General features: G+C 29.7%; 1 protein-coding gene across 2 annotated transcripts in view; it reads left to right on the top strand.

Moving 5' to 3' along the window:
- Window positions 1-1,005: 1,005 nt before the first annotated feature.
- The window catches only part of Ache-2 (acetylcholinesterase 2), a 116,275-nt gene continuing 98,488 nt past the window's right edge, over window positions 1,006-18,792 (top strand). Inside the window, exons 1-2 of one of the 2 annotated variants that reach the window (XM_083048273.1) lie at window positions 1,006-1,147; window positions 5,373-6,795. In XM_083048273.1, coding sequence (XP_082904399.1) covers window positions 5,640-6,795 — 1,156 coding nt within the window. In that variant the 5' untranslated portion in view covers window positions 1,006-1,147; window positions 5,373-5,639. Of the gene's footprint in view, window positions 1,148-1,199; window positions 1,341-5,372; window positions 6,796-18,792 lie in introns of those variants that run through there. The other variant, XM_083048275.1, reaches the window with a different exon arrangement.

Here is an 18,792-nt window from a genome sequence, read left to right as displayed (position 1 = left end):
ATGGTTCTTATCAAAACAGGAAGAAATAATAACTATTTTCCTGGGCATTCAACGCTTCTCTGTACGTCCGGGTGATTAAGAACCAAGAGTTAAAGCTGGGGTATAGATTGTAAGTAAAACAACGTGAGCGTGCGGACGAATAACACCTCGTGGTAAGAAAGGAAAAGAGAAAGAGGAAGAACGGACCGACAGAAGTGGAACAAAAAGAAGAAAAAAAAAGAAGAATAGAAAGACAAAAAAGTAAGCGATAGGAAAGAAGAGAGGAAAAGATTCAAATAAAAAAAAAGAAAGTCGAGGAAGAGAGAAAAAAAGAAATAAAAAGAAAAGGAAAATAGAAACTAAAAAAGAAGAAAGGAATAGAGAAAATGAGGAAAAGAAGAAGATTGAAAGAGATTAGTAAGGGGGAGAGAAAGAGAGCAAAGAAAGAAGATGAAAAAAGGGAAAAACAGGGGAAATTAGGAAAAAAGACGAAAGTAGGACAGGAGGTAAAAAGAAAAGGGAAGAAGAAAGAGATAATTGCATAAAAGAGAGAAAAAAGAAAAAGAAGAAGAGAAAAATAAGAAGTGAACAAGGGAGGGAGAGAAAAGGGGTGAAAGGAAGAAAAGGGAAGAGAGAACAGGAAACGGGAAGAAGAAAGGAAGAAAGAGAAAGAAGAGTGAGAGAGAGAAAAAAGGGAAATGAGGAAGAAAATTGAAGATTGAGAAGGGGAAAAAGGGAGAAGAGACGAGTCGTAGCAAGCACAAGGACAATGTTTGAAGATTGAGTCGCTTGTAGATACGACCGCGCGGCTTATGCGCGAGGCGTACGCCACCACCATCAGCATTGCCACCACTACGGCTAGGACTGCCACCACCATCAGCACCACCTCCACCTTGTACCTTCTCGATCAGTCGACCCCGTGCAACGCGGCACGCCGGTTGCCGCGTGATAACTGTGTCTACGTACGTAGTGCTCTCTTTGTGGCAGCCCGCCGGAATTACAAAGTCGAGAGATCGTAATTTTTTAACGGGGGATCTGTCACCGGGCGACAAAAAGAAGGGACGGGAGTACGTCACGAGGAGTGACGGAAAAGTCATCTCTGAAAACAATACTTTGGAGGGAGGGGGGGTGAAAAAAAGGACCGAACTAGCGGAAGCGATTTTGAGAGGTAAACCTCCATATCCGGCGCGTGTATATTGCGCACGGGAGTGTATATAGGACGGAAGATTAGGATGAGTTTGTACAAGACGGGAAGGAAAGAGAGGAAAGGGAAAAGAAAGGGAAGAAAAAATTGCAAGGGTTGTGCGACAGGGGTGATCGCGTTAAAGAGGGAAAGTTGGTTGTTTGAGAAGTCATCATTGGTGGGAAATAGCTTATTGCTATTACCGTGACTTTGATGATAAAAAGGGGTAGTCACAGTTCCTGCAAAATAGTGCTTAAAAATTATTTTAAACGATTAAATCAAGAGTGATTATTTGATAAAATGAGGCTCTAAGAAATATCAAACTCGCTATGATGAAAAAAAATATATAAAAATCTATATTAGTCAATTTTATTTTATGCGGGGAATATGTTTTCATGTTCAGCAAAATGGTTATTCTTTTCCTAATAAGAAACATGTGTGTTATATGTTTCAATATTAAAGGAAAAGAATGTGTGAGATATGATAAAAATTTGATGCACTAAGATGTAATTTTTTTTGTTTTTAAAAAAATACAGTAGTCGGGAATCATAATACAACTAAACAAGAGAGATGATCTTTGCAAAATTAAATAAAAAATAAAGAAAAAATTTTTGATGTCTTATAGAAATTGAAAAATTTTGAAATTAATAATATATTTATACTTTTTTTTAGGCTTATAATTTTTTAGACTTTATATTATGTATTATTAAATGTTGACAACAATAATTAATACATAAATATTAAAGTACAATTTTTTTAATAAAATAATTTACATTAATTTAAGTTACTAAAGAAGAAAAGAGAGAGAAAGCGAGGAGAGCAGAGAGAGGAAAGGGGAAGGGAAAAGACGAAAAAGAGAGTTATAATAAAATATCGATATAAAATATGGACAGATAAGTTTTACTTTTTAAATAAAGATAATTTGGAATTTTTAATATAGATTTTAAGTGCGACTATTGAGATAAATTCAATAATTTAAAAACAAAATTATATCAATTTATAAATTGTGTGATATTATCAATTTTCTAAATTTAAAAACAAAAGGAAAGCGTATGAGGCTTCTACGACGTATTTTGCACAATGTAAATATTACTGGAAAATGCATGTAATATTATCAAAACATATACATAATGAAAATCTAACTTATATAGCTAAATTTTTTAAAGATTTTTAAATTATTGTGACATTTTATTATTCTATTTTTTCTTTTCTAATTAATAGAAAATTAATTTTTTCTACTAATAGAAATATGATAAACATCATAATTTTCATAAAGAAAATAACAATCTGATAATACCTCAAATAATATATCAAACAATTTTACAAAAGAAATATCTCATCTCGTTAAAGAAATAATAAGAAAAAAGAGATCAAGCTAAATATAACAAAATAGATCAAATTCTAAATAATAAGTTCTACATAATAGATTCTATCGTCATTAACAATAAATAAAATATTAAACATAGAATATTAAAGTTAGCTGAATATTGTATAACAATATTCTCCCCCCCCCTCTCTCTTTTTCTAAAAAAAAAAGAAACTACATATTTATCATCTATTTCTAATTAAAAAATTGACAATCCATTTTTTGGTTGAAACAGATTCTAATATCCCAAAACTATTCTTTTAAAAGAAAAGCTTTTATCTTGTTGATAAAATTGTATTCAATCTTGACAAGCTAATGACTCTCAGGAATAATCGTTAAAAACCCTAATTTAATTTTCTAAATAATATAGTGCTTGGTGAGTGTTCAATAGCTAATACGCTGACGCAAAATCCCATCTTCGGTTCATGAAGCTTTAATGATGATTCGTGGCGATTGCATTATTGCAATCGACACTGTGCAGTATTCTGGCGTTGTGGTTTATAGCGGATACTACAATCGGAAGTAGAAACTGTTTCGTGAAATACGAAATTATTATCGTGCGACGCAAACAGTTACGTTATCATAACCAGACAACTGAATAGGAATGTAATTAGTAATTACTAATATCAAGTGTAATTTACGTGATTAGTGATTGACATGCATTAGTGATTTCATATAAGTCACTTTAAATGTAGACTTTAAATTTAAACATAGACATTATTTTCTCCGTTTTTTTTCTAACCTTAATTTTAAAAACAAAGAGAAAAAAATTAAAGTCAGATTTTAATCGATTTTGAAACTATAGGCTTTAATTATGAAGGAAAGTAATTTTGTACTATACACGTGCATAATAATAATTATTATTTTATCGTGAAAATGATTATTTTTAAATGGAAAATATATAATAATTGTAAATAATAATAATTATAATCTATCTGTAAAAAATAATTGTATATCAAACGTGATAATTATTTACTATTTAGAGTTTATATATGTAGTTACAGGAAGTAATTGTATATAGTATACCTATATTATAAAATTGAAAATAATCACTCTCTCGTAAAAAAATAATAATTTTGTATACAATAGTAATGACTTAATTATAAATTAAAAATAATTTTACATTACGCGCGATAATAATTATTACAAAACTTAATTATATAATAACCCTTTTTATTATCGCGTTATACTATTTCTTCTTACTTATTACAAACATTACTCCTCAATAAGTTCATATATTTAACGCAAAATATTTTCCTTTCCTTCTTTTTTCTCTTTAAATAGGCTTAGAAATATCGAAAGAAGGAAGTTGGTATTTTCCCCACCACGCTAATGCTGGCCTTTCGGTCTCTAACTTGTTGAGTCTCTCTCTCCTGGTAGATACAGTACCCATAGGAAACGTTTTATGACAATTCTAAATCTTTTACGTGGATATTATTTTTCAATGACCTATAAAAGTTTTATAGCAAAAGGAAGTATCCGCTGTAATATACTATTGTATATAGCGTTGTAATTTGGAATGTATGACATTCGTTTTTTACGAAAGATTACAATTGCGATTGGTATTTTAAGCAATAGATATCTATTGTCTTAATATCTATGTCTAAATATTTATCGTATAATAAAATAATAAAAATAAATAAAAAATTAACTCACAGCAAGATATCGAGCGTATAATAGTCAGACTAAATATAAATGAGCAGCTATTGTGAAAGAAATGATTTTTTTAGCGAAGTGGAGAAATCATTTTAGAGGAATAAAGTTTTTCATGCAAATTGTAATTTTTGTTAATGTTGCGATTAAGAACAGTCTATTCTTATTGTTTCATAATACTAATTACATTAAGTCTCATTTGATATTACTAAAATAATTATTAAAAAATGAGTCATATTTTTATCTTATTTTCTTTGAATTGGCGTTTTGAATGATAATATACGCGGAAGCTGATAAATGCAAAGGCTTAAATAATTATTGACGCAAAAATATTTTAGTAAAAATTTGTATTTTTTAATCTTTTGCGGTTCACACACACAATTCTCATCCGACTTTTTTTTAATAATGTTATGGTACAAAATAAAATAATTCAATACGAAAAATAATATGTAACAATATACAAGAAATATATTTTATTTTATTTTTGTATTATTAAAGTAGTAATAATTACTAATAATATAAAATAATAAAATAAATGCTAAAAGAATTTTATTAATGTAAACATAATAAATTTTTTTTATTCACAAAATTAAAAAAAACAATGAAAAAATTACAATACTTTTCCTTGAATAACTACGATTTTAGAGTTTCAATGAGAGAAAGTGTTGCGTGATGCGCATTATAAATAAAAAAAATAATTATTCAATCAAAACGTAATGTAAAGAATTGCAACAATTTAAATAATTATTTATTTTTACCACCATGGGCATTTTAATAACGAAATAATGTGCCATCTATACTTCATTAATACAATCAGTTATAATAATAACAATATATTCGCGATATGCCTTGAAGGCACACTTGGACCACAATGCCAAATACTGTAATAATATTGGTGAATTGCAAAAAATATTCTTTTTTTAAACCAATATCAGTTACATAGATTATATACAAGATATGAAAACATGTAGAGTTTTATGTCTTTCCCATAGTGCAACAAAAATTTTCCCCGTTAAAAAGCAACATACAAAGCACATTGAATGTAGCTTGCGCAAGATTGATGATTCACCTAAGGGAAACTCTATCCCTCAAAATCGTCTTACTCTTCGCCAAAGAATCGCTCTCTATTCCCCCATCTTTCCGATACGTTATATGCATAAGAAGAAACTTCTTTTTTATGTATCTTCCTAGACGACAACGAAGACATCGGGATAAACGATTCCTGAAGTGTGCAAAATCCTGACAAACTAAATGCATGCTGAGTGAAACTTCGACGAGCTTATTTTCGCGCAAAGGACGCTCGGACGTGGAGTATCATCGCCTATACTGATGATTGAATAATTGAACTCTCACAGTGCTACTCTTACCAGACCACACAAATCTCGCTCGCGAGAACGTGATCGATTTAACAAGCGAGACAATTGTTTCTTATTGACATACAAGGTTATTCAATTGACCATGAGTTTTTGGATGAATTGTCCGTCGTCGTTGTTGCTGTTGCTGTTAGGTCTGAGCCTGCACAGCGCGTGCATCACTCGAGCGAACGTCGCCGGCCAGCACAGTGGTGGCCAGGAGAGTGGTCACGATCCTTTGTTAGTAGAGACTACAAGCGGCTTGATGCGTGGTTTCTCCCGTACAGTGCTTGAACGCGAGGTTCACGTATTCTACGGGGTGCCGTTCGCGAAACCCCCGGTCGGACCGCTGCGGTTTCGCAAGCCGCTGCCGATCGAACCCTGGCACGGAATCCTGAATGCTACCACGTTACCCAACAGTTGCTACCAGGAGCGTTATGAATATTTCCCTGGCTTCGAGGGCGAGGAGATGTGGAATCCAAACACTAACATCTCTGAGGATTGTCTCTATCTAAATATTTGGGTGCCGCAGAAGCTGCGTCTACGTCACAAGCCGGAGTCGCAGGACAGTAATGGTAATAATGGTATGGCAATATTAGTATGGATCTATGGCGGCGGATTCATGAGTGGTACCGCCACTCTGGACGTCTATGACGCCGATCTTATGGCAGCGGCAGGCAATGCGATAATCGCATCGATGCAGTATCGAGTCGGTGCTTTCGGCTTTCTGTATCTCAAGCAGCACTTCCCTAACAGTGAGGAAGCACCGGGAAATATGGGCCTTTGGGATCAAGCCTTGGCTCTCAAATGGCTTCGCGAAAATGCGCGCGCTTTTGGTGGCGATCCCGATCTGATTACAATCTTCGGCGAATCCGCAGGCGGTAGCTCGGTATCTTTACACCTGATCTCACCAGTTACTCAAGGTCTAGTACGCCGGGGGATCCTTCAGAGTGGCACCCTGAACGCCCCGTGGAGCTACATGACCGGCGAAAAGGCGACTGAAGTGGCCCGAGTATTGGTAGACGATTGCGGATGTAATTCGACGATGCTGCAGGAAAACCCGGCGCGAGTTATGGCCTGCATGAGATCGGTAGACGCAAAAACCCTCTCCGTGCAGCAGTGGAACAGTTATTGGGGTATCCTCGGCTTTCCGTCAGCGCCTACCATTGACGGGGTTTTTCTACCGAAGGATCCGTTGGACTTGGTCAGGGAGGCGGATTTCAAAGACACCGAGATCCTGATTGGAAATAACGAAAACGAAGGTAAGGGCACCAACGTGTATGTATATATATGTATGTATGTTTGTATAGATGTGTATATGTATGTGTGAGAGTATTGTTTTACGATGGCATTATTGCGATGTTATTTATGGTCGGTGGCGCGGTTAAGCCACCAACATACTGTACGGCTGGCTTTTGTGGGATGAGAATATGTGTGTCTTCTCTATATGGCGTTCTTTGGATTACTATCAGAAAGATGGAATACAAGAATTTTTGTAAATCTTTCAGATTTTTTGTTACGATTATTTTAATATACCAAAAATTTCATTCGCGCGTTAACTCAGTTTATGATGTAAAAATATGAAAATAATGGATTGTGGAAATTATATTTATCTGTCGACGTGATTTTTCTTTCTATATCACTTTTGATTGGATAGCAAAAAATATTTTTCTACATAACAACAGTTAGATATACAAAATTTGTATGTAAAATTATTATATACAAAATTTTGTTAATACATTTAAGATGTATTTGATTGAGTTACATGTAAGTTAATTTTTTTTATGATTTGTCATTGATAGTGTATTTTATACTTTAATTTGTTTTATTATATGCTCTCTCTTGATATATTTTTAACTTTATATATTTTTTGAATGAAGAAATAAATTTTTAAACGAGATTTTAAAAAAAGAAAATTTTCAAATTGACTCTGTTTTATATGTATATCTCTAAAATTTAATTAACATAAATATCAATTTAATTTCTTTGTAATATTTATTTTTTCAGTAAAGTATTAGAATTTGTATTAAATTTTCTCTAAAAAAAGATAGTTTTCAAAATTCACTAAAATTAATCATTAAAATTCAATCACGTTAAATCATTATACGTGGATTTAATATTTATACGGATATTCTTAATTTACAAATATTAAAATTATTTAAGTGTTGCTAAATGCTTTCAGTTTCCCTAGTTTTGTTAATTATATTTCAAATTTGTTGTAGTTAACCAATCGTTTTATTTATTATTTTATAGAAGTTGGTTTTTAATTTAATTATTTAGCTGTTATTCGAATTGCGAAATATGTTACTCATTTATTGCATACACACACATACATACTTTTCGCGATAATCTTGAGATTGTAAAATAGCGAAAAAATATATCTGTGTGTGTCCAGAGATGCAATATTTAATAAACATCCATCTATCCGACAACTACTTACATAACATTAATAAAATTTTCTACTACGTAGTTATTTAGCATGTCAACAAGCATATCAATAAATATGTTGTTGCTCAAGATTATCGATAAAATTCTGGAATTCAGAAAAATATCGTTCTTTTCGCTCAATGATAAACTGGATTACTCGGAATAAAGCTACGTAATTATGAAAACTGTTTATGTCGCAGCTAATATGTGGTTCTGGCATATATTGATAAGTAGTCAATAGAGAGTGAAACGCGCGACATGCATGTATCGACTTTAGCTTATTCGGATACTTTTTCGCCGATATCCGAGAAGTGTTATATATTATTTTTAATTAGTACGTAGCGCATGATATTCCGCTCGCGTACTAAAAAAATTCATTTAGTTAGAATTGTGTGTGTGTGTGTGAATTTGATATTGATAAAGTATTATCTGGTATTGAAACTCAAATATGTGAATTATATTTACGAATGCGGAAAGAATTTGATAAAATTTTAGTTCACTGAATAAACATAGAAGGCCAAACAAATTCAATAGAAACTTATAATTAATACGAAATTTCGGTAAATTAATTTTGCAGCAAAATAATAAGAAAGATGTTTTTGTCCTGCATAGCCATGAAATTTTGAAAATAACATATAATGTTTCTATCTAATATAAAATATTAAAATAAAAATAAAATAATTTAATAAAATATTAGTAGAAAAATAATGAATTTAAAGTTTACGGTAATTTCTTTCATAAATAGAGTTTGACTCGTTTTTCGAAAAAAAGTACTTAAAAAAATATTAGCATTTATAATTTTTTATTTTTTATTTTAAATACTTTATACCGATTAAACATTAAAATTTTATAAAATATAATTGATCAATTACTTACTTTTTAACTCTTTCAACGTAAAATATATAATTAATACAATTTTATACATAAATATAAATTATAATAAAATTATATATTATCAAAATTATATTGTTATAATTTGATATAGTAAAAAAGTTTTATATATATCTGCATGTTAAATAAAAGTTTAGTGAGAATATAACATAAATTATCGCTGTATACTGTAAAGTGCAAAGAAATATGTTCATTTCATTCACATGATAAATTGATCAGTTAATTTTGAAACGGTTTCACATGTCAAATGATGTAAATTGAACGATACATTACAATTACTCACTCCACGTCTCTTCTTGTTTTCCCCATTTCTCTCTTATCCTTCCATATATTTTGTCTTTTATAATCTGTCGAGAAGTATTACGTGATGTCTCTTGCATAGTACACCTCAAAATCGGAGTTATTAAATTATTAACAGATAATTTAGTGCCCTTTCTCTTCAGTCTTTACTAATTAGTAAATCATGATATTCTCTAATTTTATTTCCATCATTATTTAATTATTTCGTTTATATTATTCGTTTATATATGGCTTAGCGATGAGAAACTTTAATAAATTATTTCTCATTATATCTTATTTTATTCTTTGTTAAGTATTGTATTCTACTGTTTTAATGCAAAATTAAAGAAGTAGAACGTAAATCTTTTAATAAATCTTTTAATTATATATATACATATACTATCTAAGAGTTTTTAAAATTTTTTATTTCATTAATTAAATATCAAAAAGATTAATAATTATTATTGTGACTTCCGTGCTTTGTTATAGTCAATATATTATCACGTAAGCAATATATCCTATTAGCAATTCGAATAGACATTCGCACATATGTCATATATCTTTATCTGGTCATACGAATGTTACTGCCGATTTAATGACCGTATTACTTCCCACGCAGGATCGTTATCTTATATGTTTGATTATCCAGGCGCTTTCTGTTGCTGGCGCATCTATCGAACATGCAAATGTCGTGCCGAGATAAATCGGTATTGTCTGCAGAGGCCACGCACAGATGCATGTTTAATGCAAATTCAAAATATATCCAAGCCTGCTCACTAAATCAATTAATTAAACTTTGCTATTGACAGCCAGTCACTACCGGAAACGATTATGTGTGTGTGAGAGAGAGAGAGAGAGAGAGAGAGAAATTGTAGAGATAATTTCTTGAATTGGCACTTAACGATAATTTTTAAAACCTATTAAAAACGGATAGGGAGGAGAGGGTAGTGAAATAGATTAAATAGTGAGGGAACCAAGAATAGAGTGTCCGGGCTATTGTTAAAATTGAATTGAACTCCCCATATATCACCAAATATCTGCAACAGGTTTCTAGTAATGGCAGAAGGAGGATAGAATTTGCTGAATGGACGAAAAGAGGAGAGGAAGAGTGTAATTTTTGCTGGGGTCAGAACTCGATCACAAGCCCGAAGAGATTTAATTAAGGATATTTTAGTGGATGATTGGCGTTGTTACATTGAATTGTTATACGAGAAATCTCCATATTTTCCGCGACACATTTCGCAAAACGTCACCACAAACGCATTATTTATGCATACTGACTCGCGACGATACATAACGCGACGTTTTGTTTCATTTTTTGAAATGATTAATATTACTATGGACATATCAAACACACATTTTACTTAAAATAAAATTTAGTAATTTGAATTTTAATAATAATTATTTTATTTTACGTAACAATTAAAATAAAAGGATTGCAGAGTAATAATAATTAATTTTTTAATAAACAAGTAAATAAAATATTTTGTATTAAGAAGGAAGTGTAAATTGTAAAAAAATATTGTATAATGATAAATATTTTGTTGAAATTAGTAAGAAATAATAAATAGATAATTTAATCTTTAATCACACAAGGCAACACAAAAATTAAAAAATGATATAATTTAAACTTTGGAGAACTGAAATGAGTAACAAAATCTTTTTCTTTAGTGAAATGGACTTTACTTCAACAAAGTTATAATCTGATGTTTTTAATTATCATGATATTTAATATCAAAAAATAAAAGTTTTTGAGATATTTTTTGAGACAAACTTTTTAGAATAATTTTTCATAAAATTTTCTTTACAAAAAGATATTTATTTTAAATTTGTCAAAGAACCTATTATTAAAATACATTTTGTCAATTTAGCAAAATCTTATTGATCCTCAAAGCATTATTCGAAGGATTAAACAACGTCCGATCTAAATCAGAGGTCGTTCGTATACTCTCCAATCTTTTACAACGATATTTTAGAGACGAAAGTGATGGAGGCGATCATTAATAGCTGTTTCATGCTCGAACGGATCAGGGCAATTAAGTACCTGGCCGTCCACCCCATCACTTTTGCTTCTTCACTTCGTTCCACATTGAACCGTAAATCAGATATATGTTTTTTTTTTACGAAATATATAGTTAGGCTTATAATTTGATAATAATTTGTTCATGGGAGTTGTGTGTGTGTGTAGGTGTATGAAATAAGAAGTTTACTATAAAACTGTATGTCGCATAATTAATCAAAAAATATATTAAATAATGAATGGACAGCTTTTTTGAAACATGATATAAATATATTCCATTTTGTAAATAATAATAAATTTGAATTAAAAACTTTACAAACAAACTTGAATTTGCCTTATATGCATATATCTACAATATATTTAAAAATTATCTCCTAATATAATTAAATATTAAATATTATATTGAATCTCTCTCAAATTATATTATACGATAATATAAAAAAATCATATAAAAAGACATATCTGTCATTTATAATATTATTGCTCTTGCTTTGCGTTATTTTCAATATAAATAAAGTTGTACAACGTCATATATAATATCATTTACATAAATTGTCAAAATTACAGAATAAATTATAGATGTAATTATGTAAATATATAATTACATTTATCAATTTATTTTGTAACTCTCAATTTATTTGAATGATTACTCAACATGTATTTTGTTAACTAGATGTATTTTTATCAATATATCTCTCTTAATTATCGAAAAAATGTCGCTTACAATAATAAGAGCAATAATTTATATAAATATTTTGCATAATTGGAAAATATAGGATTGCATAAAAAATTTATTTTGCTACCAATATTGCAAGCAATGTTGTTTTGCATTAATTAAGATATCGATAAACGTTATTGACATTATAGAAAATACCATTATAGATTATATTTTGTACTCTTTTCATTCTCTTAATTACTAATATCCATTTTGATTATCCCTTGTTTCCCGTGTAATTTGAAGAGCTATATAGACAGATATCAAGTCATTGCGCGAATATATGAATAATATATCAATCTTATATGAGAGCAAAACGTGTGTGCTATCATCGTGAAGAAATATGTATCAGTAATTTACGATAAAACTCAATGTTAATTATATATAATTATAACAATGTTACATTTTGACATTTATTGTATCGAGATATAATTTTTAATCAAAATGAATTTTTACTTGAAACTTCTCACATTGCACTTTACATGCTGCATGACACTTGCACGACTTACATGTAGTTGTACTTTGGTGCCTAAATTAGCTAATTGTAAGTGACATTTACATGTGCTACATGAGAGCTTCTATATTTAAAGTGCTTACATATGTAAAACAGTACTTCGTTCTACATTCGGGTCATCTCTTTTGCATTTTGAGCATCGGTATAAAACTACATTGTTGCAAAATAAAAACATATAAGACATAGCGAAAGAAGCGATCCACACAAAACATTAAAATATACTTATGTACATTGCATACAATTATTATATGTATAGGTATATTCTACAGTTGTACTTTTTTAATGACTTCTGACATCGGACATATTTATATCATTTTCGGTTTCAAAAATATCAGTATATATATTAAATTTCAATATTTATTAAAGATTTTTATATTTATATATTTATTCGGTTTCAAAAATATCAGTATATATGTATATTAAATTTCAATATTTATTAAAGATTTTTATATTTATATTTTATATTTATATATTTAAGGATTTAAATATTTATTCTAATGATAATTTAATTGACGTTGATTTTTGGTATAAATGATATCTCCCGAGATATAAAAAGTTGTACATTAAAGATTAATCGATACGATACAATATAGCTAAATATATTATTCCAAGAAAAATTTTGAAAAGAGCGCTCTCTCTCTCTCTCTCTCTCTCTCTCTCTCTCTCTCTTTGTGCACGAATAAAAAAAATTAAGTTGATGATTAGTAAAACAAAAAGAGTTTGATCTAATTCAACCAAAGTGACATATTATATATCTGATAGCGTGATATCTTAACGACTATCTGCAGAAAAAAAAGAAAATATTTTATACAATTTGAATAAATATTTTGACTTTATATGTTGAAAAAATTCCACACTGCACGTGTCCATTTTTTGTAGTCATATATAGTTAGATATCTAACTTTTGCATTATTTCGTGTTATATTAAGCGCGCAATAGAATTCGTTCTGTATTTTTCCTCGGGCAAACGAATTTTGATAGATATTCAAACCAATCGCCATTTTGATAGAGATTCAAACCAATCGCCATCAGTCATTAATAACGCACACGATTATATTAATAGTATTTAATTTAATAATTGATAGTGTTGTCTTTAATAAAATAATTAGCAAAATTATTTTTTATATCAAAAACAATCTATTTATTACATCGTGTTTTGCTTCCTTACACATTGTTTGTGTTTACGTTGTTATCATTCATGCGATAAAGCATTAGGAGCATTTGGAGGATTTGGTTGAACTTTCAAACTAATTAAGATATTTGATAATAACTAACTATTATTTAACTCTTTTGGGAAATACGCTGATATACAGAGTGGATTAAGGAAGCGTATATACACAGGTTTTTCAACTTATCTTAGAAAAATACATATCATAAAATTAAAAGTTAATTGCGAGAGAAACATATTTGCGTATTTTTTGCAGAAAGTAAAATAGTGTTTTATTAATTACGATGGCTGCCATAAATTTAATCTTTCCCACAATACGAAATATCGAAGAGGACCATGTGCTTTTATCATTATTGCACTTTATTAATTATTTGGGTGGGAAAGCTTGTCGCTTTGTTGCCGGCTCTTTACGTACACATTTACTTATGCAACGGATAATTAAGCAGGTCATAACGGATATTCTCTGAAAAACAGTATGTGCTTAATTAATACCATTTTAAGTCGGTTTTTTTATTTTTTCTAATTTTAATTACACTGAAAGTATATCGCGCTTAATTACACCACGGTTTCAAGTTCCCGACTTGTGGGCCACGCTAGCAAATAAAAAACATGTTTTTCCTTTTAAAAGCGAAAGATCTCTTGCATAAAATCTTATCTCAATGTGTTTATAATATGACGAATATATAATGTGAAAATATTTATACCAAAATATATAATTATAATTATAATTATACCAAATATGGATTTTATGCTCGTGACAATCCGAATAAAATAAGGAACTTTAACAAACACATAAAATAAACATTTCTAATAATAATATTAGAAATCATATATACATACACAAATATTTTTTTAATAGTAAATTTATATCCACTTGCGATTAGCAAGAAAGAGAGACAGAGGAAAGAGAAAAATGCGTCTTTTACTGCACATTATATTGGTTTCGCAATAAAAAATACCAAGAATAAATAATAATTAAAGCTATTAACAAAACTAAATCTGATGTGACTGATAACTGTATATATTTCATAGATATTTTATGTCATGAATGTCGAATGCAAATTTTTTGGCGCATTCATATTCGCCGCACGCGCAAAATTTATAATTTCGCTAAACTACGCGGTATGCATATTTTTCTAAATCCTCTCACCAGTCCGCAACTTTATTAACGCCCGGCTATTGTAAACGGAGCAGAGTTTTTATGTAACAATTTTTCGCCCTGCATTCCACGCCTCTATAACTGGTCGACGCGTAGCAGAGATGATCCGATCGAGTCAGTCGATGTTGAAAAAAAATTGAAATTTTTCGCGATTCGTCACGTGTTGCTAAATCGATCAAAAACGTAAAAATAATAAAAGAAGAACTAAAAATGTCAATGGAACGCGACATCGCTGTACACAAGGTGCCTTAAAAAAAATAATGTTTCAAATTTCTTCGAAAGATAATTCCTGATACGGTACTTGAACTTAATTCTTAATCTACCTGATGGTATTGCGAACCATATATATATGATTAAGCCATGTGTGTAAATATTATGTTTGTAAATAAGATATTCTTTAGTGTTTCCCCAGAGAAAAAGATCTAATGGATTGAGATATTGTTGACGAACGAAATGTTGTTGACCAACAAATGTGTCTCTTCTTATCGATTGGTAATTTTATATCGAGGATATTACGTACAAACAATGAATTATGCACAGGATATTCATCATGTGTATTCGATTTTCAATTGGAATGTCCTTGTAATTCAAACAGATTTTTGAAAAAAAATTCTTGTATTATCTATTTACTACATCATTTCTACAATAATGTTGTAAAAGCTGTAAAAGAAAGAAACTACAAACAATTTCAATATAATTTATTAATGACTTGATCACCATTGATAGAAATTTTGATCAAAAATTTTTTATCTATTCTTTAATACGTTTTATAATAAGAAACTTTATTGGACCTTTCTGATTATGGTTAAACAAATAAAAATAGTTTTTTTGGTAGTTTTTTTTATATATAACATATTTGCAATAATTTACATTTATATATTTATTTGATATATATTGTGTAAACATATATTGTGTGAATAAAATAAATAGAAAAAATCTATATTTTTAAAGAAAAATGTTAGTTCTCTCGAATAATGTCCTCTTATGCGTTCTGTTAAAATGGCAAGCTTCCATATGCTATTCTAGAAGAGCGCTCCTTATTTCGTTACGTTTCTCCGGACTTTCTATTCTATCTCTTTTCGTCTGACAACTTGACTTGCCTTTCTTATTCTATTCTTGTTCTATGGTAGCCCGTACTCTTAATTATCGTTTTGACACGTTTTAACATTCATATAAGAAGTGCAGAAATGATCTATCATACGAATTTATTTTTATTTGAGACTGCATTGAATGATTGAAAAGTATTATCGCGAATTTAAGTACAACATACGGAATATATGTACGTAATATGTATTTAAAGTATCCAAAAGATTATATTAAAAAGTCATATTAATGCATAAAAAAAAATAAAAATGCGTTTTTTAATAGTACAGAATTGCTATGACTTCGTATGTATATATTTGATAGTTTGATATATTATCTTTATTTCAATTCATAGTTTTTTATTTGTATATGCTACAATAATATACATATGTATATCTAGATATACACAATTATTTATTTATAGTCTACTACAGTTCTCTTTTGCATAACAAAATTAAATAATATTAAATAAAATATACACACGTACACACAAACAAAGAATCTGTTTTATTTTCATGAACAGAAAATTCAACTAAATATTTTACTTATATCTTTTTCATATATAATACTATTGGATTGTTCAGAAAGTTCTAGTTTTTTTATAATAGAATATATATAATGTATGAATTAAAGAGTAATATAAATAACTTTTTGAACAATTTAATATAGGTAACTTGTATTGAATTTTTTTCTTTATAATTTTCTGATTTAAATTTTATTCCATTTAATATCTAATTTTGAATTATTTTATGTAACTACACAACTACACGATTGCAATATACTTTTCAAATGGCCTGAATTGTTATAAAATTGAGAGAAATAAAAGAATTGTATATTATTACATTTAATGAATAAAATAACACCATTATATTCCATGTTTAATAATACTTTTGTAACAATTACTTCTTTCTGATATAATATTCTTCTGATACCACATATTCTGTGAATAATTACTTTATTATTATTTATTAATGCTTTGATATTAAGCTAATAATTGCTGGAGAGTTATTTAAAAATTTTTATTTTTACTTAAAAACTTGGGTATATTAATGTTACATTTTCCAAGAGAATATTTATAATGCTTATGTTACATACAGATTGTCTTGGATTAGTAAGTATAGCGTACTTAGATATCTAAAGCGAAAAATATTTCATAGCAAGGAGAGACAACTCATATCTCTCGTCGTATCTTACATTGATCTTTTTCTTTTACTCTCGTTTCTGCCCACTTCGTCCTTTAGGTTGACTGCACGTACCTCGTTCTACTTACGCTCAAGATGTCGTATCTCATGTGAGCGCATCAAATCCACAAGAGACACTTTACGAACCAAGTCTTGCGACTTTTTTCGTAGACAGACATTTGAAAATTACATGAAACCGCGTTGAAAAAAAGGATTAATTAATTCGCATATCAACATTAGAGCAATCTGCCTATATCCCTTTAGCCTAATTATCCTTGTCTACATTAATCATTAATTTTTCATTAATTTTTTCATTAATTAATTAATTAATTAATTTTTAATATAAATTTAACACATATATTTAACGAGAATTTTCTACAATCTAAAATTTGTCTATTCATATTATAAATATAAAAAATATAGTATTGATCAAGCATTGTCAAAATTAAAAAGAGAAAAAGCTTGAAGGAGTCTTCTCTTTCAAATTTAAGAGCCGAGATATATCAGATCATAGATAGAGAGCACGAGGGGGATCTATAATCACATCTAGCTAAATTAAAGAGAGATAAACAAATTCTCCCGAAATACTGTTTCATTTTAACTGCTACATCAACGCTTTACATTTACTTATATATATATTACAATTTTCTAACGCAAAAATAAAATTGACAATTTTTCTTTGGTTTAAAAATATTACTATATACACTCGTCAACAAAATTAACGCATATGTATTTTAAGTCAAAATTTCGCATAATTTCAAATAAGCATAACTCCGCTAAAAATGATCGGATTTGAAAAAAATTTTTTTTTACTGTCAAGCTTGAAGTCTCTACTTTAAAAACCATTCGTCAGATTTTTAATTTATCCTCCTCTCCCGTACGCTACTGCTTCAAAAGTAAGGACGTGTTTTGTCTCTAAAAAATTGCGTACTTTGTTGCACTCCAGGGTGAAATAAATTTTTTTTGCAAATATTATCATAACTATCGTAAAATGTGGACTTTTTACTACAAATTTTAAAAAAAAGCAAAGTTCGTACGATTTTTTTTCGCGGAGTTATTACATATGAACCCATACATTTTTTCCATTTACCGCCAGCATTAGTATTACCCGACACGCACCACGAGGTTGCTGGTTGGATTTGGCGCATAGTGTGTGTGTGCATGTGTGTGTATGTGTGTGTGTGTGTGTATGCGCCCACGCGTGCCTGATGCGTGCGTGTAAATTTGGGCTCAAATTCCTTAAACAACAATTAGAGCATGCATTAATATGCGTGAACGTATAGAAGAAGTAATTTGAAGACGAGGCGGGAACACACAATTTTGAATGAGAACATTCCTACATTTCCCTCTCCTAACCATACGCACGCACGCATACGCACGCACGCACGCACACACACACACACACACACACACACACACACACACACAGCAGAGAGGGTTTGGAGTCATTAAATGGAAAAAATGTATGGGTAACTTTCATATAATAACTCCGCGAAAAAAAATCGTACAAACTTTGCTTTTTTTTTTAAATTTGTAGTAAAAAGTCCACATTTGACGATAGTTATAATAAGATTTGCGAAAAAAATTTATTCCACCCCGTGGAGTGCGTCAAAGTACGCAATTTTTTTGAGACAAAACACGTTCTTACTTTTGAAGCAGTGGCGTATAGGGGAGGAGGATAAATTAAAAATCTGACGAACGGTTTTTAAAGTAGAGACTTCAAGCTTGACAGTGAAAAAAAAATTTGTCAAATCCAATCATTTTTAGCGGAGTTATGCTTATTTGAAATTATGCGAAATTTTGACTTAAAATACATATGCGT

Source organism: Prenolepis imparis, unplaced genomic scaffold, assembly GCF_030444845.1.
Source record: "Prenolepis imparis isolate NDT839.2.m4 unplaced genomic scaffold, iyPreImpa1.0 SCAF_10, whole genome shotgun sequence".
In the NCBI taxonomy this organism is placed as follows: Eukaryota; Metazoa; Arthropoda; class Insecta; order Hymenoptera; family Formicidae; genus Prenolepis; species Prenolepis imparis.
The sequence above is the reverse complement of the archived record's forward strand: the minus strand, read 5'-3'. Positions and strand labels throughout refer to the sequence as shown.